Source organism: Salvelinus alpinus, chromosome 34 (genome assembly GCF_045679555.1).
Source record: "Salvelinus alpinus chromosome 34, SLU_Salpinus.1, whole genome shotgun sequence".
Taxonomy (NCBI): domain Eukaryota; kingdom Metazoa; phylum Chordata; class Actinopteri; order Salmoniformes; family Salmonidae; genus Salvelinus; species Salvelinus alpinus.
The window spans coordinates 14,639,027-14,665,467 of record NC_092119.1 but is presented as its reverse complement, the minus strand read 5'-3'; the positions used below and the strand labels follow the sequence as shown (position 1 = coordinate 14,665,467).

Genomic DNA, 26,441 nt, shown 5'->3' with positions numbered 1-26,441 from the left:
GAGGATGAAGGAGAGGAGAGTGGACAGAAGGAGGGAAAGAAAGAGGAGGACACCGAGTAGGGAGGGGGAAATTGTTTTACCATTTGATATTATTGTATTTCATTAGCTCCTAGGGAGCTGTAGGCCCATTTGCTCACATTTAGAAGTTCAGTTTAAAGCCAATGAGAAAACCATAGAAATGACTTGATAGTGATCTGCCTGACATGAATACAGAGGGACCTTATTAGCACCTCCTACAGTAGTAATGTGACTCTATGCTTAGGCCGGGATTCAATCCAACACATATTAACGACTGGCGGCTCAATCCAAAACCATCTTTTAAAGTCAATTTCAGTGCACAGGTAACTTATCTGCGTATTATTTTTTAATCCCTCCCTTAGGCTCCTCGGAGGGTGAACACATAAAATAGAGAATCAACCTGCTTTCTGCATCAGCCCAAGGAAGCGGGTAACGTTCATAAATATATATATATACACACACACAGTGCATATAGAAAGTATTGAGACCCATTGACTACTTCCTTATGTTGTTACATTACAGCCTTCTTCTGAAATTCATTAAATAGTTTCCCCCCCCTCATCAATCTACGCACAATACCCCATAATGACAAAGCAAAAACAGGTTTAGATTTTTTGGGGAAAATGTATAAAAAATAAAAAACTGAAATGAGGTTAACCTTCCTATATGCTCTCGGGGGAGCGACACTGAACTGACAGGCGGACAGAGCCACATAGCAGGAGCTCACCCTTTACTTGTCACCCTGGCTCCCTGATCTGTACAGTAAAATCCTACATCAACACCACCACCCACCCTTTACTCTTCAGTCGTTGGAAAATCCAGCCAAAGTAACTGTGTGACCTTAACGTAATCTGAGCGCTGACTGAAAGTTGGCAGAGCTGTTGTGGTCCGTGGTGATTATTATCCACTAATAGTTTTCACTGTCCATTTGCACTTGGCCAGAGGTAAAGACCACCTACTTTAAACCTGTCACCCATAGAAATATAATATATTACATTTCTATGGCCATACCTTGGGCTCAGCCATAGAGAATAATATACTTTAACTTGGGTTTAGCCATAGAGAAGACTATAGAGACTTTACCTTGGGTTTAGCCATAGAGAAGACTATAGAGACTTTACCTTGGGTTTAGCCATAGAGAAGACTATAGAGACTTTACCTTGGGTTTAGCCATAGAGAAGACTATAGAGACTTTACCTTGGGTTTAGCCATAGAGAAGACTATAGAGACTTTACCTTGGGCTCAGCCATAGAGAATTTACCTTGGGTTTAGCCACAGAGAAGACTATAGAGACTTTACCTTGGGCTCAGCCATAGAGAATAATATACTTTACCTTGGGTTTAGCCATAGAGAAGACTATAGAGACTGTACCTTGGGTTTAGCCACAGAGAAGACTATAGAGACTTTACCTTGGGTTTAGCCATAGAGAAGACTATAGAGACTTTACCTTGGGTTTAGCCATAGAGAAGACTATAGAGACTTTACCTTGGGTTTAGCCATAGAGAATACTATAGAGACTTTACCTTGGGTTTAGCCATAGAGAAGACTATAGAGACTTTACCTTGGGTTTAGCCATAGAGAAGACTATAGAGACTTTACCTTGGGTTTAGCCATAGAGAAGACTATAGAGACTTTACCTTGGGTTTAGCCATAGAGAAGACTATAGAGACTTTACCTTGGGTTTAGCCATAGAGAAGACTATAGAGACTTTACCTTGGGTTTAGCCATAGAGAATACTATACTTTACCTTGGGTTTAGCCATAGAGAAGACTATAGAGACTTTACCTTGGGTTTAGCCATAGGGAAGACTATAGAGACTTTACCTTGGGTTTGGGCATAGAGAAGACTATAGAGACTTTACCTTGGGTTTAGCCATAGAGAAGACTATAGAGACTTTACCTTGGGTTTAGCCATAGAGAAGACTATAGAGACTTTACCTTGGGTTTAGCCATAGAGAATACTATAGAGACTTTACCTTGGGTTTAGCCATAGAGAAGACTATAGAGACTTTACCTTGGGTTTAGCCACAGAGAAGACTATAGAGACTTTACCTTGGGTTTAGCCATAGAGAAGACTATAGAGACTTTACCTTGGGTTTAGCCATAGAGAAGACTATAGAGACTTTACCTTGGGTTTAGCCATAGAGAATACTATAGAGACTTTACCTTGGGTTTAGCCATAGAGAAGACTATAGACACTTTACCTTGGGTTTAGCCATAGAGAAGACTATAGAGACTTTACCTTGGGTTTGGCCATAGAGAAGACTATAGAGACTTTACCTTGGGTTTAGCCATAGAGAATACTATACTTTACCTTGGGTTTAGCCACAGAGAAGACTATAGAGACTTTACCTTGGGTTTAGCCATAGAGAAGACTATAGAGACTTTCCCTTGGGTTTAGCCATAGAGAATTTACCTTGGGTTTAGCCACAGAGAAGACTATAGAGACTTTACCTTGGGCTCAGCCATAGAGAATAATATACTTTACCTTGGGTTTAGCCATAGAGAAGACTATAGAGACTGTACCTTGGGTTTAGCCACAGAGAAGACTATAGAGACTTTACCTTGGGTTTAGCCATAGAGAAGACTATAGAGACTTTACCTTGGGTTTAGCCATAGAGAAGACTATAGAGACTTTACCTTGGGTTTAGCCATAGAGAATACTATAGAGACTTTACCTTGGGTTTAGCCATAGAGAAGACTATAGAGACTTTACCTTGGGTTTAGCCATAGAGAAGACTATAGAGACTTTACCTTGGGTTTAGCCATAGAGAAGACTATAGAGACTTTCCCTTGGGTTTAGCCATAGAGAAGACTATAGAGACTTTACCTTGGGTTTAGCCATAGAGAAGACTATAGAGACTTTACCTTGGGTTTAGCCATAGAGAAGACTATAGAGACTACCTTGGGCTCAGCCATAGAGAATTTACCTTGGGTTTAGCCACAGAGAAGACTATAGAGACTTTACCTTGGGCTCAGCCATAGAGAATAATATACTTTACCTTGGGTTTAGCCATAGAGAAGACTATAGAGACTGTACCTTGGGTTTAGCCACAGAGAAGACTATAGAGACTTTACCTTGGGTTTAGCCATAGAGAAGACTATAGAGACTTTACCTTGGGTTTAGCCATAGAGAAGACTATAGAGACTTTACCTTGGGTTTAGCCATAGAGAATACTATAGAGACTTTACCTTGGGTTTAGCCATAGAGAAGACTATAGAGACTTTACCTTGGGTTTAGCCATAGAGAAGACTATAGAGACTTTACCTTGGGTTTAGCCATAGAGAAGACTATAGAGACTTTACCTTGGGTTTAGCCATAGAGAAGACTATAGAGACTTTACCTTGGGTTTAGCCATAGAGAAGACTATAGAGACTTTACCTTGGGTTTAGCCATAGAGAAGACTATAGAGACTTTACCTTGGGTTTAGCCATAGAGAAGACTATAGAGACTTTACCTTGGGTTTAGCCACAGAGAAGACTATAGAGACTTTACCTTGGGTTTAGCCATAGAGAAGACTATAGAGACTTTACCTTGGGTTTAGCCATAGAGAAGACTATAGAGACTTTACCTTGGGTTTAGCCATAGAGAATACTATAGAGACTTTACCTTGGGTTTAGCCATAGAGAAGACTATAGACACTTTACCTTGGGTTTAGCCATAGAGAAGACTATAGAGACTTTACCTTGGGTTTGGCCATAGAGAAGACTATAGAGACTTTACCTTGGGTTTAGCCATAGAGAATACTATACTTTACCTTGGGTTTAGCCACAGAGAAGACTATAGAGACTTTACCTTGGGTTTAGAAATAGAGAAGACTATAGAGACTTTCCCTTGGGTTTAGCCATAGAGAATTTACCTTGGGTTTAGCCACAGAGAAGACTATAGAGACTTTACCTTGGGCTCAGCCATAGAGAATAATATACTTTACCTTGGGTTTAGCCATAGAGAAGACTATAGAGACTGTACCTTGGGTTTAGCCACAGAGAAGACTATAGAGACTTTACCTTGGGTTTAGCCATAGAGAAGACTATAGAGACTTTACCTTGGGTTTAGCCATTGAGAAGACTATAGAGACTTTACCTTGGGTTTAGCCATAGAGAATACTATAGAGACTTTACCTTGGGTTTAGCCATAGAGAAGACTATAGAGACTTTACCTTGGGTTTAGCCATAGAGAAGACTATAGAGACTTTACCTTGGGTTTAGCCATAGAGAAGACTATAGAGACTTTACCTTGGGTTTAGCCATAGAGAAGACTATAGAGACTTTACCTTGGGTTTAGCCATAGAGAAGACTATAGAGACTTTACCTTGGGTTTAGCCATAGAGAAGACTATAGAGACTTTACCTTGGGCTCAGCCATAGAGAATTTACCTTGGGTTTAGCCACAGAGAAGACTATAGAGACTTTACCTTGGGCTCAGCCATAGAGAATAATATACTTTACCTTGGGTTTAGCCATAGAGAAGACTATAGACACTTTACCTTGGGCTCAGCCATAGAGAATTTACCTTGGGTTTAGCCATAGAGAAGACTATAGAGACTTTACCTTGGGTTTAGCCATAGAGAAGACTATAGAGACTTTACCTTGGGTTTAGCCATAGAGAATACTATAGAGACTTTACCTTGGGTTTAGCCATAGAGAAGACTATAGAGACTTTACCTTGGGTTTAGCCATAGAGAAGACTATAGAGACTTTACCTTGGGTTTAGCCATAGAGAAGACTATAGAGACTTTACCTTGGGTTTAGCCATAGAGAAGACTATAGAGACTTTACCTTGGGTTTAGCCATAGAGAAGACTATAGAGACTTTACCTTGGGTTTAGCCATAGAGAAGACTATAGAGACTTTACCTTGGGTTTAGCCATAGAGAAGACTATAGAGACTTTACCTTGGGTTTAGCCACAGAGAAGACTATAGAGACTTTACCTTGGGTTTAGCCATAGAGAAGACTATAGAGACTTTACCTTGGGTTTAGCCATAGAGAAGACTATAGAGACTTTACCTTGGGTTTAGCCATAGAGAAGACTATAGAGACTTTACCTTGGGTTTAGCCATAGAGAAGACTATAGAGACTTTACCTTGGGTTTAGCCATAGAGAAGACTATAGAGACTTTACCTTGGGTTTAGCCATAGAGAAGACTATAGAGACTTTACCTTGGGTTTAGCCATAGAGAAGACTATAGAGACTTTACCTTGGGTTTAGCCACAGAGAAGACTATAGAGACTTTACCTTGGGTTTAGCCATAGAGAATACTATACTTTACCTTGGGTTTAGCCATAGGGAAGACTATAGAGACTTTACCTTGGGTTTGGGCATAGAGAAGACTATAGAGACTTTACCTTGGGTTTAGCCATAGAGAAGACTATAGAGACTTTACCTTGGGTTTAGCCATAGAGAAGACTATAGAGACTTTACCTTGGGTTTAGCCATAGAGAATACTATAGAGACTTTACCTTGGGTTTAGCCATAGAGAAGACTATAGAGACTTTACCTTGGGTTTAGCCACAGAGAAGACTATAGAGACTTTACCTTGGGTTTAGCCATAGAGAAGACTATAGAGACTTTACCTTGGGTTTGGGCATAGAGAAGACTATAGAGACTTTACCTTGGGTTTGGGCATAGAGAAGACTATAGAGACTTTACCTTGGGTTTAGCCATAGGGAAGACTATAGAGACTTTACCTTGGGTTTAGCCACAGAGAAGACTATAGAGACTTTACCTTGGGTTTAGCCATAGAGAATACTATACTTTACCTTGGGTTTAGCCATAGGGAAGACTATAGAGACTTTACCTTGGGTTTGGGCATAGAGAAGACCATAGAGACTTTACCTTGGGTTTAGCCATAGAGAAGACTATAGAGACTTTACCTTGGGTTTAGCCATAGAGAAGACTATAGAGACTTTACCTTGGGTTTAGCCATAGAGAATACTATAGAGACTTTACCTTGGGTTTAGCCATAGAGAAGACTATAGAGACTTTACCTTGGGTTTAGCCATAGAGAAGACTATAGAGACTTTACCTTGGGTTTAGCCATAGAGAAGACTATAGAGACTTTACCTTGGGTTTAGCCATAGAGAAGACTATAGAGACTTTACCTTGGGTTTAGCCATAGAGAAGACTATAGAGACTTTACCTTGGGTTTAGCCACAGAGAAGACTATAGAGACTTTACCTTGGGTTTAGCCATAGAGAAGACTATAGAGACTTTACCTTGGGTTTAGCCATAGAGAAGACTATAGAGACTTTACCTTGGGTTTAGCCATAGAGAAGACTATAGAGACTTTACCTTGGGTTTAGCCATAGAGAAGACTATAGAGACTTTACCTTGGGTTTAGCCATAGAGAAGACTATAGAGACTTTACCTTGGGTTTAGCCATAGAGAAGACTATAGAGACTTTACCTTGGGTTTAGCCATAGAGAAGACTATAGAGACTTTACCTTGGGTTTAGCCACAGAGAAGACTATAGACACTTTACCCTGGGTTTAGCCATAGAGAATACTATACTTTACCTTGGGTTTAGCCATAGGGAAGACTATAGAGACTTTACCTTGGGTTTGGGCATAGAGAAGACTATAGAGACTTTCCCTTGGGTTTGGCCATAGAGAAGACTATAGAGACTTTACCTTGGGTTTCGCCATAGAGAAGACTATAGAGACTTTACCTTGGGTTTAGCCATAGAGAATACTATAGAGACTTTACCTTGGGTTTAGCCATAGAGAAGACTATAGACACTTTACCTTGGGTTTAGCCATAGAGAAGACTATAGAGACTTTACCTTGGGTTTGGCCATAGAGAAGACTATAGAGACTTTACCTTGGGTTTAGCCATAGAGAATACTATACTTTACCTTGGGTTTAGCCACAGAGAAGACTATAGAGACTTTACCTTGGGTTTAGCCATAGAGAAGACTATAGAGACTTTCCCTTGGGTTTAGCCATAGAGAATTTACCTTGGGTTTAGCCACAGAGAATACTATAGACACTTTACCTTGGGTTTAGCCATAGAGAATACTATAGACACTTTACCTTGGGTTTAGCCATAGAGAAGACTATAGAGACTTTACCTTGGGTTTAGCCACAGAGAATACTATAGACACTTTACCTTGGGTTTAGCCATAGAGAAGACTATAGAGACTTTACCTTGGGTTTAGCCATAGAGAAGACTATAGAGACTTTACCTTGGGTTTAGCCATAGAGAAGACTATAGAGACTTTACCTTGGGTTTGGGCATAGAGAAGACTATAGAGACTTTACCTTGGGTTTAGCCATAGAGAAGACTATAGAGACTTTACCTTGGGTTTAGCCATAGAGAAGACTATAGAGACTTTACCTTGGGTTTAGCCATAGAGAAGACTATAGAGACTTTACCTTGGGTTTAGCCACAGAGAAGACTATAGACACTTTACCTTGGGTTTAGCCATAGAGAATACTATACTTTACCTTGGGTTTAGCCACAGAGAAGACTATAGAGACTTTACCTTGGGTTTAGCCATAGAGAAGACTATAGAGACTTTCCCTTGGGTTTAGCCATAGAGAATTTACCTTGGGTTTAGCCACAGAGAATACTATAGACACTTTACCTTGGGTTTAGCCATAGAGAATACTCTATAGACACTTTACCTTGGGTTTAGCCATAGAGAAGACTATAGAGACTTTACCTTGGGTTTAGCCACAGAGAATACTATAGACACTTTACCTTGGGTTTAGCCATAGAGAAGACTATAGAGACTTTACCTTGGGTTTAGCCATAGAGAAGACTATAGAGACTTTACCTTGGGTTTAGCCATAGAGAAGACTATAGAGACTTTACCTTGGGTTTGGGCATAGAGAAGACTATAGAGACTTTACCTTGGGTTTAGCCATAGAGAAGACTATAGAGACTTTACCTTGGGTTTAGCCATAGAGAAGACTATAGAGACTTTACCTTGGGTTTAGCCATAGAGAAGACTATAGAGACTTTACCTTGGGTTTAGCCACAGAGAAGACTATAGACACTTTACCTTGGGTTTAGCCATAGGGAAGACTATAGAGACTTTACCTTGGGTTTAGCCATAGAGAAGACTATAGAGACTTTACCTTGGGTTTAGCCATAGGGAAGACTATAGAGACTTTACCTTGGGTTTGGGCAATGCGAAGACCAGTTTTTCAACACTCTTCTTCCCTCCACCTTGTTCTTTGGTCTGGCTCACTACCACCATCAGGTCGTCACGGAAACCGCCAAAGGTGATCACTGATTGGTAGGAGTAGGTGACCAGAAGGTGCTGTAAAGGAAAGGATGATTTATTTCAGTTGTTTAAAAGACGTATGTGAACAGGAAAATGTATTTGACACTGTTCACATTACCGTGCCAACCTGAACCAAACTGTGCTGGCTCTGATCATTTCTGTTCACTTTTGGTTTGGTTCTGTTCAGTAGTGTCTGTATCATGTCTCTTCCTTTCTTAATAATATTCATTTTTTCATTATTTTTTTTATTTTTTTTACACTCCAAAAACAACTTACAGACAGACACAAACAAGGACTATGTCCCCTCTGCCCAGACCTGCATCCCTAGTGCCTGGTCACACCTCCATCCCTAGTGCCTGCTCACACCTCCATCCCTAGTACCTGGTCACACCTCCATCCCTAGTGCCTGCTCACACCTCCATCCCTAGTGCCTGGTCACACCTCCATCCCTGGTGCCTGGTCACACCTCCATCCCTAGTGCCTGGTCACACCCCCATCCCTAGTGCCTGGTCACACCTCCATCCCTGGTGCCTGGTCACACCTCCATCCCTAGTACCTGCTCACACCTCCATCCCTAGTGCCTGGTCACACCTCCATACCTAGTGCCTGGTCACACCTCTATCCCTAGTGCCTGGTCACACCTCCATCCCTAGTGCCTGGTCACACCTCCATCCCTAGTGCCTGGTCACACCTCCATCCCTAGTACCTGCTCACACCTCCATCTCTAGTACCTGCTCACACCTCCATCCCTAGTACCTGGTCACACCTCCATCCCTAGTACCTGCTCACACCTCCATCCCTAGTGCCTGGTCACACCTCCATACCTAGTGCCTGGTCACACCTCCATCCCTAGTGCCTGGTCACACTCCCATCCCTAGTGCCTGGTCACACTCCCACCCCTAGTGCCTGGTCACACTCCCATCCCTAGTGCCTGGTCACACTCCCATCCCTAGTGTCTGGTCACACTCCCATCCCTAGTGCCTGGTCACACTCCCATCCCTAGTGCCTGGTCACACCTCCATCCCTAGTGCCTGTTCACACCTCCATCCCTAGTGCCTGGTCACACCTCCATCCCTAGTGCCTGGTCACACCTCCATCCCTAGTGCCTGCTCACACCTCCATCCCTAGTGCCTGGTCACACCTCTATCCCTAGTGCCTGGTCACACCTCCATCCCTAGTGCCTGGTCACACCTCCATCCCTAGTGCCTGGTCACACCTCCATCCCTAGTGCCTGCTCACACCTCCATCCCTAGTCCCTGGTCACACCTCCATCCCTAGTGCCTGGTCACACCTCCATCCCTAGTGACTGGTCACACCTCCATCCCTAGTGCCTGGTCACACCTCCATCCCTAGTGCCTGGTCACACCTCCATCCCTAGTGCCTGGTCACACCTCTATCCCTAGTGCCTGGTCACACCTCCATCCCTAGTGCCTGGTCACACCTCCATCCCTAGTGCCTGGTCACACCTCCATCCCTAGTGCCTGGTCACACCTCTATCCCTAGTGCCTGGTCACACCTCCATCCCTAGTGCCTGGTCACACCTCCATCCCTAGTGCCTGGTCACACCTCTATCCCTAGTACCTGCTCACACCTCCATCCCTAGTGCCTGGTCACATCTCCATCCCTAGTGCCTGGTCACACCTCCATCCCTAGTGCCTGGTCACACCTCCATCTCTAGTACCTGCTCACACCTCCATCCCTAGTGCCTGGTCACACCTCCATCCCTAGTGCCTGGTCACACCTCCATCCCTAGTGCCTGGTCACACCTCCATCCCTAGTGCCTGGTCACACCTCCATCCCTAGTGCCTGCTCACACCTCCATCCCTAGTGCCTGGTCACACCTCCATCCCTAGTACCTGGTCACACCTCCATCCCTAGTGCCTGCTCACACCTCCATCCCTAGTGCCTGCTCACACCTCCATCCCTAGTGCCTGCTCACACCTCCATCCCTAGTGCCTGCTCACACCTCCATCCCTAGTGCCTGCTCACACCTCCATCCCTAGTGCCTGCTCACACCTCCATCCCTAGTGCCTGCTCACACCTCCATCCCTAGTGCCTGGTCACACCTCCATCCCTGGTGCCTGGTCACACCTCCATCCCTAGTGCCTGCTCACACCTCCATCCCTAGTGCCTGGTCACACCCCCATCCCTAGTGCCTGCTCACACCTCCATCCCTAGTGCCTGCTCACACCTCCATCCCTAGTGCCTGGTCACACCTCCATCCCTAGTCCCTGGTCACACCTCCATCCCTAGTGCCTGGTCACACCTCCATCCCTAGTGCCTGGTCACACCTCCATCTCTAGTACCTGCTCACACCTCCATCCCTAGTGCCTGGTCACACCTCCATCCCTAGTGCCTGGTCACACCCCCATCCCTAGTGCCTGGTCACACCTCCATCCCTAGTCCCTGGTCACACCTCCATCTCTAGTACCTGCTCACACCTCCATCACTAGTGCCTGCTCACACCTCCATCCCTAGTCCCTGGTCACACCTCCATCCCTAGTGCCTGGTCACACCTCCATCCCTAGTCCCTGGTCACACCTCCATCTCTAGTGCCTGCTCACACCTCCATCCCTAGTGCCTGGTCACACCTCCATCCCTAGTGCCTGGTCACACCTCCATCTCTAGTACCTGCTCACACCTCCATCACTAGTGCCTGCTCACACCTCCATCCCTAGTGCCTGGTCACACCTCCATCCCTAGTCCCTGGTCACACCTCCATCCCTAGTGCCTGGTCACACCTCCATCCCTAGTCCCTGGTCACACCTCCATCCCTAGTGCCTGCATTATTGTTTGCCACTTGGCCTTAAATTGTACCAATTCGTTTTTATCGGTCGCCCATGCTATTTCAATTAAAAATCGTTAGATTTTTCCATTGTGTTAATGATGGCGGATTGATTGACTTCCATGTTTTTTGTATATGCTTTTTCAAGATGAGTGATGAGAAGAGAATCATCCAGCCCATTGTGTATGTCACTACACCCCCATATGCCATTTCTTGAAATATGCAGACAGATTAAAAGTGTGTTCACATTGTAATACTTCTGATAGCCAACTTTCTAGCTCCGCCCACAACTTCTGGACTTCGTAGCATTCCCAGAGAGCATGGATTATTGAGTCATTATTAGTTTTACACTTGAGACATGACTCTGTCGTTGTGCTGTCGAATTAGTGAATTTTGTCCCTTGTATAATACATTCTATATGTCATCTCTCTTCCTGATACAGGCCACAAGATACTTGTTTTGGAAATTGGTTTCTTGTTATTGTTTTCTCAAGAGGCAAATTCAGCAAGAAGCAACGTAGCAGCATAACACTAGTTCTGCTGCTTTATTTTGAATGTTCCTAAGAACTAGTGAATGTATTGGAGCATGAAAAGAAACCAAACCAGAAATGACTTGGAGGAATAAGGGTAAGATAATTATAGTGTTTTAGGTCTAACTTTGTTTATATCTCAGTCAGCGTTTGGATCTCTCTGGGTAGACCCAGACCTGGGTTCAAATAGTATTTGAAATCTTTCAAATACATTAAGTGTTTGTTCTAGCCTGCCAGGAGTGCCAGATGGGCGGGATTTGCACTTTTTTATATTTTCTATTGTTTCCTTTAAGCCAGGCAAGGTCAATCAAGTCCCGCTTACGTATTTGAAATGATTTCAAATAGTATATGAACCCGGGTATGAGTATCAAGTCAGAGGTTGGCGTTGGCCAGTTTCTGTTTCCCTGTGGGGATCTAGTGTTTCAAACGTTGTAGCAGAAAATCATTCCACACCAGTAGTTCAACAAGTCTCTGTGTCCTGGCCACAGCCACACTGGTAAAGACGTGGGAAAAGAAATCCCAAACCTTAAGTTTGAGTGTTCTGAATCAAATACGTTTTTTAACCTGAAAAAAGAAAGAGAATAACAAAACAATAAAAGTCTGGTTGGATTCTGAGAGGTTGCTGCCTTGGCTTTGATTTTGTTTTCATAATTAGTAATGAAATTTAAATATTCTATTCAGATATCTAGAGCTCACTTCTGATGGCAGTCCCTTGATCACTACTGAATCACTGAAATACGCACTCTTCTGGACACATTTAGTACCAGTAATACCACATATTAGTTGGATTTTAGACCAGCATGCTATGAAACCTTTGCATCATCACTTGAACTATGGTAAACGCGCTGAGGAAGCAGACGTACAAACAGCTACCTAAACAGACACTTACCATGGTATAGTCAAGCACACACAGTCCATCCTCATTGACAGCTAGCCAGACCTGGGACTGCTCTACAGACGACGGGGGTAAAGACTGCAGACAGAGACAGGGGAGAGGTATGGACTTTTGTAGACACACAGATAATACTGGATACAGGTATATCTGCATTAACATAGGTTTCTATTGGAATGGGGCTCTGCTCTGAGTAAATACTGAAATAGTAGGCCTTTCAAATGGAAAGAGGACCACAACATCTATTTGATTATAGAGATACCTTCCAAGTTGCTGGAGACACCGAATACAGATTCAGTTAAAGCTGTAAACATACAGTACACATACACTCTATACTGGACACTTCTGGTAGAATACAGATTCAGTTAAAGCTGTAAACATACAGTACACATACACTCTATACTGGACACTTCTGGTAGAATACAGATTCAGGAAAGCTGGAATGGTTTTTCAGTCTTGTTCCAGTCCCACTAACCTTAGCATGGAAGAGCTTGGCACCGAACAACGGCCACTTCCTAGCGACGGTCAGGTAGATTCTGACACACTCTGAGGCACTGCAGCCGTGCAGGACTGACCACTTAGTGGCCAGACGCTCCGATAGATCTCTGAGGGGAGATAGAGGATCAATTATTAATTTGTAAGTAGTTTATAACTCATGATTAAATAAATAACAGGAGAGCAAATTCAGCTCCCTTTTTGTCAAGTGTGTGTGTGGGTGTGTGTATGTGTGTGTGTGCGCACGCGCGCGCGTGTATGTGTGTGTGTGTGTGTGTGTGTGGGTGTGTGTGTGTGTGTGTGTGTGTGAGTGTGCGTGTGTGTGTGTGTGTGTGTGTGGATGTGTGTGTGTGTGCTTTTGTGTGTGTGTGTGTGGGTGGGTGTGTGTGTGTGTTTCCAGTATTACCTGAGCTGGTCCATGCTGCAGTCTTGTTTGTAGTGCTTGGGGTAGAAGCGTCCCAGGGCCTGTAGGAGGATTTTTTGGGTTTTGGGCTGAGGAGAGCTGCAGCTAGCAGAGGATGGGGCTGGACGGTCCAGATCCCCATGCTCCACCTGGGGAGGGAGGGTCATTTTAACTATTTGTTTTATTATACATTTTTCTATTTGTAGTAATTTTTGTCTGACAATTTTAAAAACACACGTGTGCAAAAACAAAATAATAGAAAATTACACAATAAGGTGAAAGACCATTGTGGTCCCAAATAAACCTTAACGTGCAGGTATATCATCTGCTGTTCACACAGCATAACCCAAGACACACACACCTGTACCCCTCATACTGCCCCCGTCAGTCCCCTCCATCCTACCTGTAGCACGATGTACTACAGTACCCATAATGCCCCTCTCCTCTCCAAAACCAATACCCACCTGTGCCATGAGAGCAGCCACCTCCAGAGCCAGCTCCTTGTTGACAGGGAAGTGTCCCTGGTGGACCTCGTCATTCACCTGGTAGGTCAGCAGGAGGCGCTCACGCTCTGTCTCTCCTTTAGCCTGGGCCCGGAAACACAACCTACACAACAGACGTCACACTGGTCAAGGCATGATGTCAGCAGCTGGTCTTCATCTCTATGGATGGAGTCAACTAAAACAAGGTCAATCCTACCTGCTCTTGTACATCAGACGGACGATGCGTGTGCCCTCGTATTTCCCAGGATGCAGTTCTTTCAGGGCCTGTTCCCACTTGGAGATGACATCACAGATCTGTTGGCAGGGGTGAGAGGTCAGTCAGTTAACAGGCAGACCCTGGTCTCTTGTACATTATTCCCTAATCCATGTTCTGATTCCACTCTACCCCTCTGTTTACTGTCTTATACTTAGTCACAGGCACTAATAAGTGAGGTTGTGTGTGCTGCAATCCATGGTCAGCTACAGTCATGAGCGAAGTGTTGGTCCACACGTACTTTGACGCTGGGCTGCAGGCAGTGCTCCAGGTCTCTCCCTGAGGGGTCGTCAGTGAAGAGAGCGAAGCCTGACAGGTGTGGTTTCCTCATGGCCACCCTCTGGGTCAGGGTGCTCAGGAACTCTTCTACTGTGGTGGAGCCATCGAAGCCTACCACCTAAAGGACAGGTAGGACGGGATGGGAGTCACTGAGACATGGCATGATAGACAAGTGTGTGTGACTGTGTGTGACTCTTTGGTTGTGTGTGTGTGTGTGCATGCGGATGTGTGATTGTGTGGGTGTGTGGGTGGTGGAACTATTGAACCCCACCACCTAGGAGACAGGACTGGACAGGAGGGCTCACTGAAAAATGATTACTGAAATGTGACTGTGTTACCTGGTAGGTGAGTTTGTCTGTGTTACCTGGTAGGTGAGTTTGTCTGTGTTACCTGGTAGGTTAGTGTGTCTGTGTTACCTGGTAGGTGAGTGTGTCTGTGTTACCTGGTAGGTGAGTTTGTCTGTGTTACCTGGTAGGTGAGTTTGTCTGTGTTACCTGGTAGGTGAGTGTGTGTGAGTTACCTGGTAGGTGAGTTTGTCTGTGTTACCTGGTAGGTTAGTGTGTCTGTGTTACCTGGTAGGTGAGTGTGTGTGGGTTACCTGGTAGGTTAGTGTGTCTGTGTTACCTGGTAGGTTAGTGTGTCTGTGTTACCTGGTAGGTGTGCGTCTGTGTTACCTGGTAGGTGTGTGTCTGTGTTACCTGGTAGGTTAGTGTTTCTGTGTTACCCGGTAGGTGAGTTTGTCTGTGTTACCTGGTAGGTGTGTGTCTGTGTTACCTGGTAGGTGAGTGTGGGTGTGTTACCTGGTAGGTGTGTGTGTGTTACCTGGAAGGCAAGTTTGTCTGTGTTACCTGGTAGGTGGGTTTGTCTGTGTTACCTGGTAGGTGGGTTTGTGTGTTACCTGGTAGGTGTGTGTGTCTGTGTTACCTGGTAGGTGAGTTTGTCTGTGTTACCTGGTAGGTGAGTTTGTCTGTGTTACCTGGTAGGTGAGTTTGTCTGTGTTACCTGATAGGTTAGTGTGTCTGTGTTACCTGGTAGGTGAGTGTGTCTGTGTTACCTGGTAGGTGAGTTTGTCTGTGTTACCTGGTAGGTGAGTTTGTCTGTGTTACCTGGTAGGTGAGTGTGTGTGAGTTACCTGGTAGGTTAGTGTGTCTATGTTACCTGGTAGGTGTGCGTCTGTGTTACCTGGTAGGTGTGTGTCTGTGTTACCTGGTAGGTTAGTGTTTCTGTGTTACCCGGTAGGTGAGTTTGTCTGTGTTACCTGGTAGGTGTGTGTCTGTGTTACCTGGTAGGTGAGTGTGGGTGGGTTACCTGGTAGGTGTGTGTGTGTGTGTGTGTGTGTTACCTGGTAGGTGTGTGTGTGTTACCTGGTAGGTGTGTGTCTGTGTTAGCTGGTAGGTTAGTGTGTCTGTGTTACCTGGTAGGTGAGTTTGTCTATGTTACCTGGTAGGTGTGTGTGTGTGTTACCTGGTAGGTGTGTGTCTGTGTTACCTGGTAGGTGTGTGTCTGTGTTACCTGGTAGGTTAGTGTGTCTGTGTTACCTGGTAGGTGAGTTTGTCTATGTTACCTGGTAGGTGTGTGTGTGTGTTACCTGGTAGGTGTGTGTCTGTGTTACCTGGTAGGTTAGTGTGTGTGTTACCTGGTAGGTGTGTGTCTGTGTTACCTGGTAGGTTAGTGTGTCTGTGTTACCTGGTAGGTGAGTTTGTCTATGTTACCTGGTAGGTGTGTGTCTGTGTTACCTGGTAGATTAGTGTGTCTGTGTTACCTGGTAGGTGAGTTTGTCTGTGTTACCTGGTAGGTGAGTGTGTGTGGGTTACCTGGTAGGTGTGTGTCTGTGTTACCTGGTAGGTTAGTGTGTCTGTGTTACCTGGAAGACGAGTTTGTCTGTGTTACCTGGTAGGTGAGTGTGTGTGGGTTACCTGGTAGGTGTGTGTCTGTGTTACCTGGTAGGTGAGTGTGTGTGTTACCTGGTAGGTGTGTGTCTGTGTTACCTGGTAGGTGAGTGTGTGTGTCTGTGTTACCTGGTAGGTGAGTGTGTGTGTCTGTGTTACCTGGTAGGTGAGTGTGTCTGTGTTACCTGGTAGGTGAGTGTGTGTGTTACCTGGTAGGTGTGTGTCTGTGTTACCTGGTAGGTGTGTGTGTCTGTGTTACCTGGTAGGTGTGTGTGTGGGTTACCTGGTAGGTGTGTGTCTGTGTTACCTGGTAGGTGTGTGTGTGGGTTACCTGGTAGGTGTGTGTCTGTGTTACCTGGTAGGTGTGTGTGTGGGTTACCTGGTAGGTGTGTGTCTGTGTTACCTGGTAGGTGTGTGTGTGGGTTACCTGGTAGGTGTGTGTCTGTGTTACCTGGTAGGTGTGTGTGTCTGTGTTACCTGGTAGGTGTGTGTGTCTGTGTTACCTGGTAGGTGAGTGTGTGTGGGTTACCTGGTAGGTGTGTGTCTGTGTTACCTGGTAGGTGAGTGTGTGCGTACATGTGTGTTACCTGGTAGGTGATGTTCATAAAGTGGACAGGGATGCTGAAGGGTAGTGAGTGGTGGTAAGGGTTCCTCAGCAGGATAGACAGGACCTCCATACGTGATGGTTTTGCCTCTCTCTCTCCATTCTGCAGGGTACGCTCTACAGACCTCTGACAGTACACAGCATACTTCCCCACCTCACTCCTACACACATGGAGACAGAGAGATGCAGAGAGACAGAGTGTGTGAGAGAGATACAGAGAGAGAGAGAGAGAGAGAGAGAGAGCGACAGACAGACAGACAGACAGACAGACAGAGCGAGCGAGCGAGAGAGAAAGAGAGACACAGACAGACAGAGAGAGAGTGTGTGTGAGAGAGAGAGAGAGAGATGCAGAGAGTGAGAGAGATAGAGAGAGAGAGAGAGAGAGAGAGAGAGAGAGAGAGGGGGGGGGGGTCATCATTGTGAAGGTTTGATGTTTTCTGCTCAGGAAAGTAAGGATGGTGTGTGTGTACCTGATGTCTGCATGACGCTGCAGATACTGTCTGAGGTACCACAGGAAGTGTTGCTGAGGCAGAAAGAGAGCCACACACACAGCCAACAGCTGCCAGCACTGAGGAGAGGACAGACAGACAGGCAAACAGACAGACAGAGTGGCAGACAGGCAGATCACAACAATGTAAACAATACCTGAGAAAAAAAACTAACTATGCCAGGTAACACAACATCCCTAGATACAACGTGATAAGTGGGAGGAATAAGCAATAACGTTGAACCTCCCTCTTTGCTTCTGAAAGACCAGCTGTTATTGTAGTCATATTACTCATACATAATGAATCCTCTCAGATCTCCACAAGTGCCTGGGGGTAAGGATTAGGGGATAGGGACTAGGGGGTAAGGATTAGGGGATAGGGACTAGGGGGTAAGGACTAGGGGGTAAGGACTAGGGGATAGGGACTAGGGGGTAGGGACTAGGGGGTAAGGAATAGGGGGTAGGGACTAGGGGTTAGGAACTAGGGGGTAATTTGAGCTTCAGGGCCAGGCTTATACTGACATGAGTGAGGGAGTTGTGTGGTGTGTAACGTACCTGAGTGAGGGAGGGGTTGTGGTGTGTAACGTACCTGAGTGAGGGATGAGTTGTGGTGTGTAACGTATCTGAGTGAGGGAGGGTGTGGTGTGTAACGTACCTGAGTGAGGGAGTTGTGTGGTGTGTAACATACCTACCTGAGTGAGGGAGGAGTTGTGGTGTGTAACGTACCTGAGTGAGGGAGTTGTGTGGTGTGTAACGTACCTACCTGAGTGAGGGAGAGGTTGTGGTGTGTAACGGACCTGAGTGAGGGAGGAGTTGAGGTGTGTAACGTACCTGAGTGAGGGAGGAGTTGTGTGGTGTGTAACGTACCTGAGTAAGGGAGGAGTTGTGTGGTGTGTAACGTACCTGAGTAAGGGAGGAGTTGTGGTGTGTAAGGTACCTGAGTGAGGGAGGAGTTGTGTGGTGTGTAACGTACCTGAGTGAGGGAGTTGTGTGGTGTGTAACGTACCTGAGTGAGGGAGGAGTTGTGTGGTGTGTAACGTACCTGAGTGAGGGAGGAGTTGTGATGTGTAACGTACCTGAGTGAGGGAGGAGTTGAGGTGTGTAATGTACCTGAGTGAGGGAGGAGTTGAGGTGTGTAACGTACCTGAGTGAGGGAGGAGTTGAGGTGTGTAACGTACCTGAGTGAGGGAGGAGTTGTGTGGTGTGTAACGTACCTGAGTGAGGGAGGAGTTGTGGTGTGTAAGGTACCTGAGTGAGGGAGGAGTTGTGTGGTGTGTAACGTACCTGAGTGAGGGAGGAGTTGTGGTGTGTAACGTACCTGAGTGAGGGAGGAGTTGTGGTGTGTAACGTACCTGAGTGAGGGAGGAGTTGTGGTGTGTAACGTACCTGAGTGAGGGAGGAGTTGTGTGGTGTGTAACGTACCTGAGTGAGGGAGGAGTTGTGTGGTGTGTAACGTACCTGAGTGAGGGAGGAGTTGTGGTGTGTAACGTACCTGAGTGAGGGAGGAGTTGTGTGGTGTGTAACGTACCTGAGTAAGGGAGGAGTTGAGGTGTGTAACGTACCTGAGTGAGGGAGGAGTTGTGGTGTGTAACGTACCTGAGTGAGGGAGGAGTTGTGGTGTGTAACGTACCTGAGTGAGGGAGTTGTGTGGTGTGTAACGTACCTACCTGAGTGAGGGAGGAGTTGTGGTGTGTAACGTACCTGAGTGAGGGAGTTGTGTGGTGTGTAACGTACCTACCTGAGTGAGGGAGGAGTTGTGGTGTGTAACGGACCTGAGTGAGGGAGGAGTTGAGGTGTGTAACGTACCTGAGTGAGGGAGGAGTTGTGTGGTGTGTAACGTACCTGAGTAAGGGAGGAGTTGTGTGGTGTGTAACGTACCTGAGTAAGGGAGGAGTTGTGGTGTGTAAGGTACCTGAGTGAGGGAGGAGTTGTGTGGTGTGTAACGTACCTGAGTGAGGGAGTTGTGTGGTGTGTAACGTACCTGAGTGAGGGAGGAGTTGTGTGGTGTGTAACGTACCTGAGTGAGGGAGGAGTTGTGATGTGTAACGTACCTGAGTGAGGGAGGAGTTGAGGTGTGTAATGTACCTGAGTGAGGGAGGAGTTGAGGTGTGTAACGTACCTGAGTGAGGGAGGAGTTGAGGTGTGTAACGTACCTGAGTGAGGGAGGAGTTGTGTGGTGTGTAACGTACCTGAGTGAGGGAGGAGTTGTGGTGTGTAAGGTACCTGAGTGAGGGAGGAGTTGTGGTGTGTAAGGTACCTGAGTGAGGGAGGAGTTGTGTGGTGTGTAACGTACCTGAGTGAGGGAGGAGTTGTGGTGTGTAACGTACCTGAGTGAGGGAGGAGTTGTGGTGTGTAACGTACCTGAGTGAGGGAGGAGTTGTGGTGTGTAACGTACCTGAGTGAGGGAGGAGTTGTGTGGTGTGTAACGTACCTGAGTGAGGGAGGAGTTGTGTGGTGTGTAACGTACCTGAGTGAGGGAGGAGTTGTGGTGTGTAACGTACCTGAGTGAGGGAGGAGTTGTGTGGTGTGTAACGTACCTGAGTAAGGGAGGAGTTGAGGTGTGTAACGTACCTGAGTGAGGGAGGAGTTGTGGTGTGTAACGTACCTGAGTGAGGGAGGAGTTGTGGTGTGTAACGTACCTGAGTGAGGGAGGAGTTGTGGTGTGTAACGTACCTGAGTGAGGGAGGAGTTGTGTGGTGTGTAACGTACCTGAGTGAGGGAGGAGTTGTGTGGTGTGTAACGTACCTGAGTGAGGGAGGAGTTGAGGTGTGTAACGTACCAGAGTGAGGGAGGAGTTGTGGTGTGTAACGTACCTGAGTGAGGGAGGGTATGGTGTGTAACGTACCTACCTGAGTGAGGGAGGGTGTGGTATGTAACGTACCTACCTGAGTGAGGGATGAGTTGAGGTGTGTAACGTACCTGAGTGAGGGAGGACTTGTGTGGTGTGTAACGTACCTGAGTGAGGGAAGAGTTGTGGTGTGTAACGTACCTGAGTGAGGGATGAGTTGAGGTGTGTAACGTACCTGAGTGAGGGAGGAGTTGTGTGGTGTGTAACGTACCTGAGTGAGGGAGGAGTTGTGGTATGTAACGTACCTGAGTGAGGGAGGAGTTGTGTGGTGTGTAAGGTACCTGAGTGAGGGAGGAGTTGTGTGGTGTGTAACGTACCTGAGTGAGGGAGGAGTTGTGTGGTGTGTAACGTACATGAGTGAGGGAGGAGTTGTGGTGTGTAACGTACCTGAGTGAGGGAGGAGTTGTGGTGTGTAACGTACCTGAGTGAGGGAGGAGTTGTGTGGTGTGTAACGTACCTGAGTGAGGGAGGAGTTGTGTGGTGTGTAACGTACCTGAGTGAGGGAGGAGTTGTGTGGTGTGTAACGTACCTGAGTGAGGGAAGAGTTGTGGTGTGTAACGTACATGAGTGAGGGAGGAGTTGTGGTGTGTAACGTACCTGAGTGAGGGAGGAGTTGAGGTGTGTAACGTACCTGGGTGAGGGAGGAGTTGTGGTGTGTAACGTACCTGAGTGAGGGAGGAGTTGTGTGGTGTGTAACGTACCTGAGTGAGGGAGGAGTTGTGGTGTGTAACGTACCTGAGTGAGGGAGGAGTTGTGGTGTGTAACGTACCTGAGTGAGGGAGGAGTTGTGGTGTGTAACGTACCTGAGTGAGGGAAGAGTTGTGGTGTGTAACGTACCTGAGTGAGGGAGGAGTTGTGGTGTGTAACGTACCTGAGTGAGGGAGGAGTTGTGTGGTGTGTAACGTACCTGAGTGAGGGAGGAGTTGTGGTGTGTAACGTACCTGAGTGAGGGAGGAGTTGTGTGGTGTGTAACGTACCTGAGTGAGGGAGGAGTTGTGGTGTGTAACGTACCTGAGTGAGGGAGGAGTTGTGTGGTGTGTAACGTACCTGAGTGAGGGAAGAGTTGTGGTGTGTAACGTACCTGAGTGAGGGAGGAGTTGTGGTGTGTAACGTACCTGAGTGAGGGAGGAGTTGTGGTATGTAACGTACCTGAGTGAGGGAGGAGTTGTGTGGTGTGTAACGTACCTGAGTGAGGGAGGAGTTGTGGTGTGTAACGTACCTGAGTGAGGGAGGAGTTGTGGTGTGTAACGTACCTGAGTGAGGGAGGAGTTGTGGTGTGTAACGTACCTGAGTGAGGGAGGAGTTGTGTGGTGTGCGGCGGTTGGTCTGTTTAATCAGCTGACAGTACATCTCGTTCTGGAGCTCTGGGTGCGTCAGACACACCTGCAATGCATTCTGGGCCAGGGACATGTGGTAGTCAATGGAGGGAGACTCCACCAGTACGTTGATGAACAGCTGACAGGACTGAAGAAAGGAAGGATGAAAGAGGGAAGGTTTTACCTGCAATGATTGTGATATATGTTGAGAAACAATAGAAGCAGCATGTTCATGGGGATCAGTTTAAGCAAGGGGCTGATCACTAGTCTTGATCACATGATCACTAGTCTTGATCACATGATCACTAGTCTTGATCACACGATCACTATTATTGATCACACGATCACTATTCTTGATCACTAGTCTTGATCACATGATCACTAGTCTTGATCACATAATCACTAGTCTTGATCACATGATCAATAGTCTTGATCACATGATCACTAGTCTTGATCACATCATCACCAGTCTTGATCACATAATCACTAGTCTTGATCACATGTTCACTAGTCTTGATCACATAATCACTAGTCTTGATCACATGATCACTATTCTTGATCACATGATCACTATTCTTGATCACATGGTCACTATTCTTGATCACATGGTCACTATTCTTGATCACATGATCACTAGTCTTGATCACATGATCACTAGTCTTGATCACATGATCACTAGTCTTGATCACATGATCACTAGTCTTGATCACATGATCACTAGTCTAGTCTTGATCACATAACCACTAGTCTTGATCACATAATCACTAGTCTTGATCACATGATCACTAGTCTTGATCACATGATCACTAGTCTTGATCACATGATCACTAGTCTTGATCACATGATCACTAGTCTTGATCACATAATCACTAGTCTAGTCTTGATCACATAATCACTAGTCTTGATCACATGATCACTAGTCTAGTCTTGATCACATAACCACTAGTCTTGATCACATAATCACCTGTCTTGATCACATAATCACACGTCTTGAACACATGATCACAAGTCTTGAACACATGATCAATAGTCTTGATCACATGATCACCAGTCTTGATCACATCATCACCAGTCTTGATCACATGTTCACTAGTCTTGATCACATAATCACTAGTCTTGATCACATGATCACTAGTCTTGATCACATGATCACTATTCTTGATCACATGGTCACTATTCTTGATCACTAGTCTTGATCACATGCTCACTAGTCTTGATCATATGATCACTAGTCTTGATCACATGATCACTAGTCTTGATCACATAATCATTAGTCTAGTCTTGATCACATAATTACTAGTCTTGATCACATAATCACTAGTCTTGATCACATAATCACTAGTCTTGATCACATAATCCCTAGTCTAGTCTTGATCACATAATCACTAGTCTTGATCACATAATCACTAGTCTTGATCACATAATCACTAGTCTTGATCACATAATTACTAGTCTAGTCTTGATCACATAATCACTCGTCTTGGTCACATGATCACTCGTCTAGTCTTGATCACATGATCACTAGTCTTGATCACATAATCACTAGTCTTGATCACATAATCACTAGTCTTGATCACATGATCACTAGTCTTGATCACATAATCACTAGTCTTGATCACATAATCACTAGTCTTGATCACATAATCACTAGTCTTGATCACATAATCACTAGTCTAGTCTTGATCACATAATCACTAGTCTAGTCTTGATCACACATAATCACTAGTCTTGGTCACATAATCACTAGTTTAGACTTGGTCACATAATCACTAATCTTGATCACTTTTGGGTGTGAGAAAAGCGCTTTAATTAAATCAATTATTATAATGAGTTGTTATTTCGGATGCATTTTATGAAGGTTGATTTGTAGATCAGTGGCTCTGTGCAGTCAGACTGCAATGTAGTCAATCAATCTTTAACGCGCTCAATGCCATGTCAGTGTTATACCTGTTTACAACCAGCAGGTGGAGGCAAACATACATAGAGATAGAGTTTCAAGTTTTATTAGTCGTATGTACGGGATACACATGGCATACACCGTCCAACTAAATGTTTACTTCCATGTTTGTTCTTGACAATACAACAAACATGAGGTATAATAAAAGGTAAGATTATGAACATAAAGTAAATGATGTTGATATTGTAGACCACCCCTCAAACAGAGCTATAGTAATGAAAGCCCGGACCTGGCCATTCTGCCGCCCTCCTCATATAACCCCGCAAAACTAGAATAGAGCCAGTAAGCAAAATGACGTTGAAAATACACATTTTACCCGAATGTTAAAATGAAGATAATTTTCAGTTCTGAATGAAGGTCGAAAAATACATCATTTATAGACGTCCATGTTTGAACTAAATCAAGACCGGTCCAGACCGAACAAAATCTTAACCTAAAATATATGTCTATGATCGGTTCAGATTTACATCTGAGGACGTGGAAATCAAGGCCGCAACAAAAAAAGACAGCTGGTCCGGACAGGACCAAAAAAGACGTCCAAATGACGTCACCGTCGGTCTGTGCTTACTGGGGTGTAGCCTACAGTGTCGGCCAGTGGAATGTAGCCGTTGTTGTGGAGTTGTTAGATGTTACTACATGGTCGGAACTAGAAGCACAAGCATTTCGCTACACTCGCATTAACATCTGCTAACCATGTGTATGTGACCAATAACATTTGATTTGATTTTGAATGTTGTGTGGAATGCCTATCGTTTGTTAAACAGGCCATTGCATTGGCTTTATTAGTCCTGAATGATTCCTGTGACTAATCAATTTGGCTTTTTAACTTCTGAAAATCAGCTAGCTAACTTTATCAGGAGTTATCCTGAGTCTACTTGCAATGAGAATTCATGTTTACACAACAAAAAATTATATATATTTTATTTTTCACTATGATCAGATTATCAAAAATGGATGGATACAAACCACTGATCATGACATCATGCCTACGGGGTGAAACTCCTGGACAGCGGTTGTGAGCAGCCTGATTGTCCATTCCATATGGTCCATTGTACACTGACCTGTCCTGTTTTTAGGATATGTTGTTTTTTAACATGTCAGCACATTTCTTTATTGGCCGCCATTTAGGTTAGGCTATTTGATCGGGAAACCTGCATGATGTAAAAAGTGTCTGTCTCATTACATTGTCATACATTATATCTCCAGCCTGTCGGCTACATACTCTACATACTCTACATACTCCACATACTCTTTTTACCATATCCTATACCTATATGATTTATGTTAGATCATTTTTTTGACAGAACGTTGGTGGAGCGCTGCAGAGATGCGTCTCTCCAACAGAACCCTGGAGAGGTGAGCTGGAAATGGACAAGATTGATATTTTGCGTCCCTGCCTTAGGCAGGCACTGCTTATCAAAGGGTGCCATTATCGCTCACCTAAAAAGCCCACATGCCAGTGGTTTAGAGAAATTGTCATTGTTTTGGTTCAGAATTATGTGAGTTTTTTTTGTGTTGATTCATGTGTTGGACAGTTTGGCTGGGAAAACGCCACCCTTGTCAATCTGCTGCCAAAGGCAGCCACCTAATCCTAACTAATGGGCGGCCCGGCCCTGCATGCACAAACTTGAATGTGTTTCCTACTTGGAAACACATTCCAAGTTTGACAGGTTCATCCAAGTCAGGAGGAAGCTGTCAAACTAGTCTGTCATTGCTTGAGGGGAACAGGAAAATGTTACTAGGATCAAGGCTCTGTATGAATACTGTGTCATGACATCTTTCACTAACACAGCCCTGTCACATCAGGGACTATACTTCAAAGAAGGGGAGGACAGAAGGAAAGGTGAATGTTCAAAATATTTGAACAGGAACAGAGGGGTTGTGAGCTCTATTCATCCATTCGTCTACATACTGTATGTAGCACCAATCAGACAAAAAGAACCTAAAATATGGGGAAGAGGGAGAGCTCACTAAGGCATAGAGAGAAGGGGAGGGGTGAGACAGACTGGGAGGCCCAGTTGAAAAGAGAGGAACAGGATACATCAAGGTCAAGATCCATGCTCCTCCAGATCCACTTCATTACTCCCCATCCTATCCCTGTCTCACTCCCCATCCCATGCCTGTCTCACTCCCTGTCCCCATCCCAGTCTCACTCCCCATCCCATCCCTGTCTCACTCCCTGTCCCCATCCCTGTCTCACTCCCCATCCCATCCCTGTCTCACTCCCTGTCCCCATCCCTGTCTCACTCCCCATCCCATCCCTGTCTCACTCCCTGTCCCTATCCCTGTCCCCATCCCTGTCTCACTCCCTGCCCCTATCCATGTCTCACTCCCTGTCCCTATCCCTGTCACACTTCCCATCCCATCCCTGTCTTTGTCTCACTCCCTGTCCCTATCCCTGTCTCACTCCCTGTCTCACTCCCTGCCCCTATCCATGTCTCACTCCCTGTCCCTATCCCTGTCACACTTCCCATCCCATCCCTGTCTTTGTCTCACTCCCTGTCACACTCCCTACCCCTGTCCCACTCCCTGTCCCATTCCATGTCCCACTCCCTATCCCTATCCCTGTCCCATTCCCCATCCCTGTCCCACTCCCTATCCCTGTCCCACTCCCTGTCCCTATCCCTGTCACACTCATTATCCCTGTCCCACTCCCTGTCACACTCATTATCCCTGTCACACTCCCTCCCCCTGTCCCAATCCCACTGTGTTGTCTGTCCCACTCCCTCCTCCCACTATTACATCCACAGAGACTGTCTCTGACCCCCCAACAAGAACAAGGACAAGAGGAACGCTTAGCTTCAATCACAGGAGATAATCAGACCCATTATCTCTCTTCCACACTTCTGATGAGCCTCCGAGGCTTTGATCTGTGAGTGGCGGTAGGGTAGAGGGGGATGGAGCGCATCCAAGAGGAGAGGGGGGTGATGGACAGAAAAGGGGAAGCCCCTAACA

At 45.7% G+C, this 26,441-nt stretch overlaps 1 protein-coding gene across 1 annotated transcript in view; it reads right to left on the bottom strand.

The window, feature by feature from the left end:
- The window catches only part of LOC139563568 (pleckstrin homology domain-containing family H member 1-like), an 86,979-nt gene that overhangs the window by 2,289 nt on the left and 58,249 nt on the right, over positions 1-26,441 (bottom strand). Inside the window, exons 21-30 of the mRNA XM_071382350.1 lie at positions 21,501-21,677; positions 17,349-17,446; positions 16,862-17,039; positions 14,348-14,503; positions 14,050-14,147; positions 13,815-13,956; positions 13,354-13,499; positions 12,928-13,057; positions 12,450-12,533; positions 8,136-8,282 (exon numbers count right to left, since the gene is read on the bottom strand). Of these exons, the coding sequence (XP_071238451.1) occupies positions 8,136-8,282; positions 12,450-12,533; positions 12,928-13,057; positions 13,354-13,499; positions 13,815-13,956; positions 14,050-14,147; positions 14,348-14,503; positions 16,862-17,039; positions 17,349-17,446; positions 21,501-21,677 (1,356 nt within the window). The remainder of the gene's footprint in view (positions 1-8,135; positions 8,283-12,449; positions 12,534-12,927; positions 13,058-13,353; positions 13,500-13,814; positions 13,957-14,049; positions 14,148-14,347; positions 14,504-16,861; positions 17,040-17,348; positions 17,447-21,500; positions 21,678-26,441) is intronic.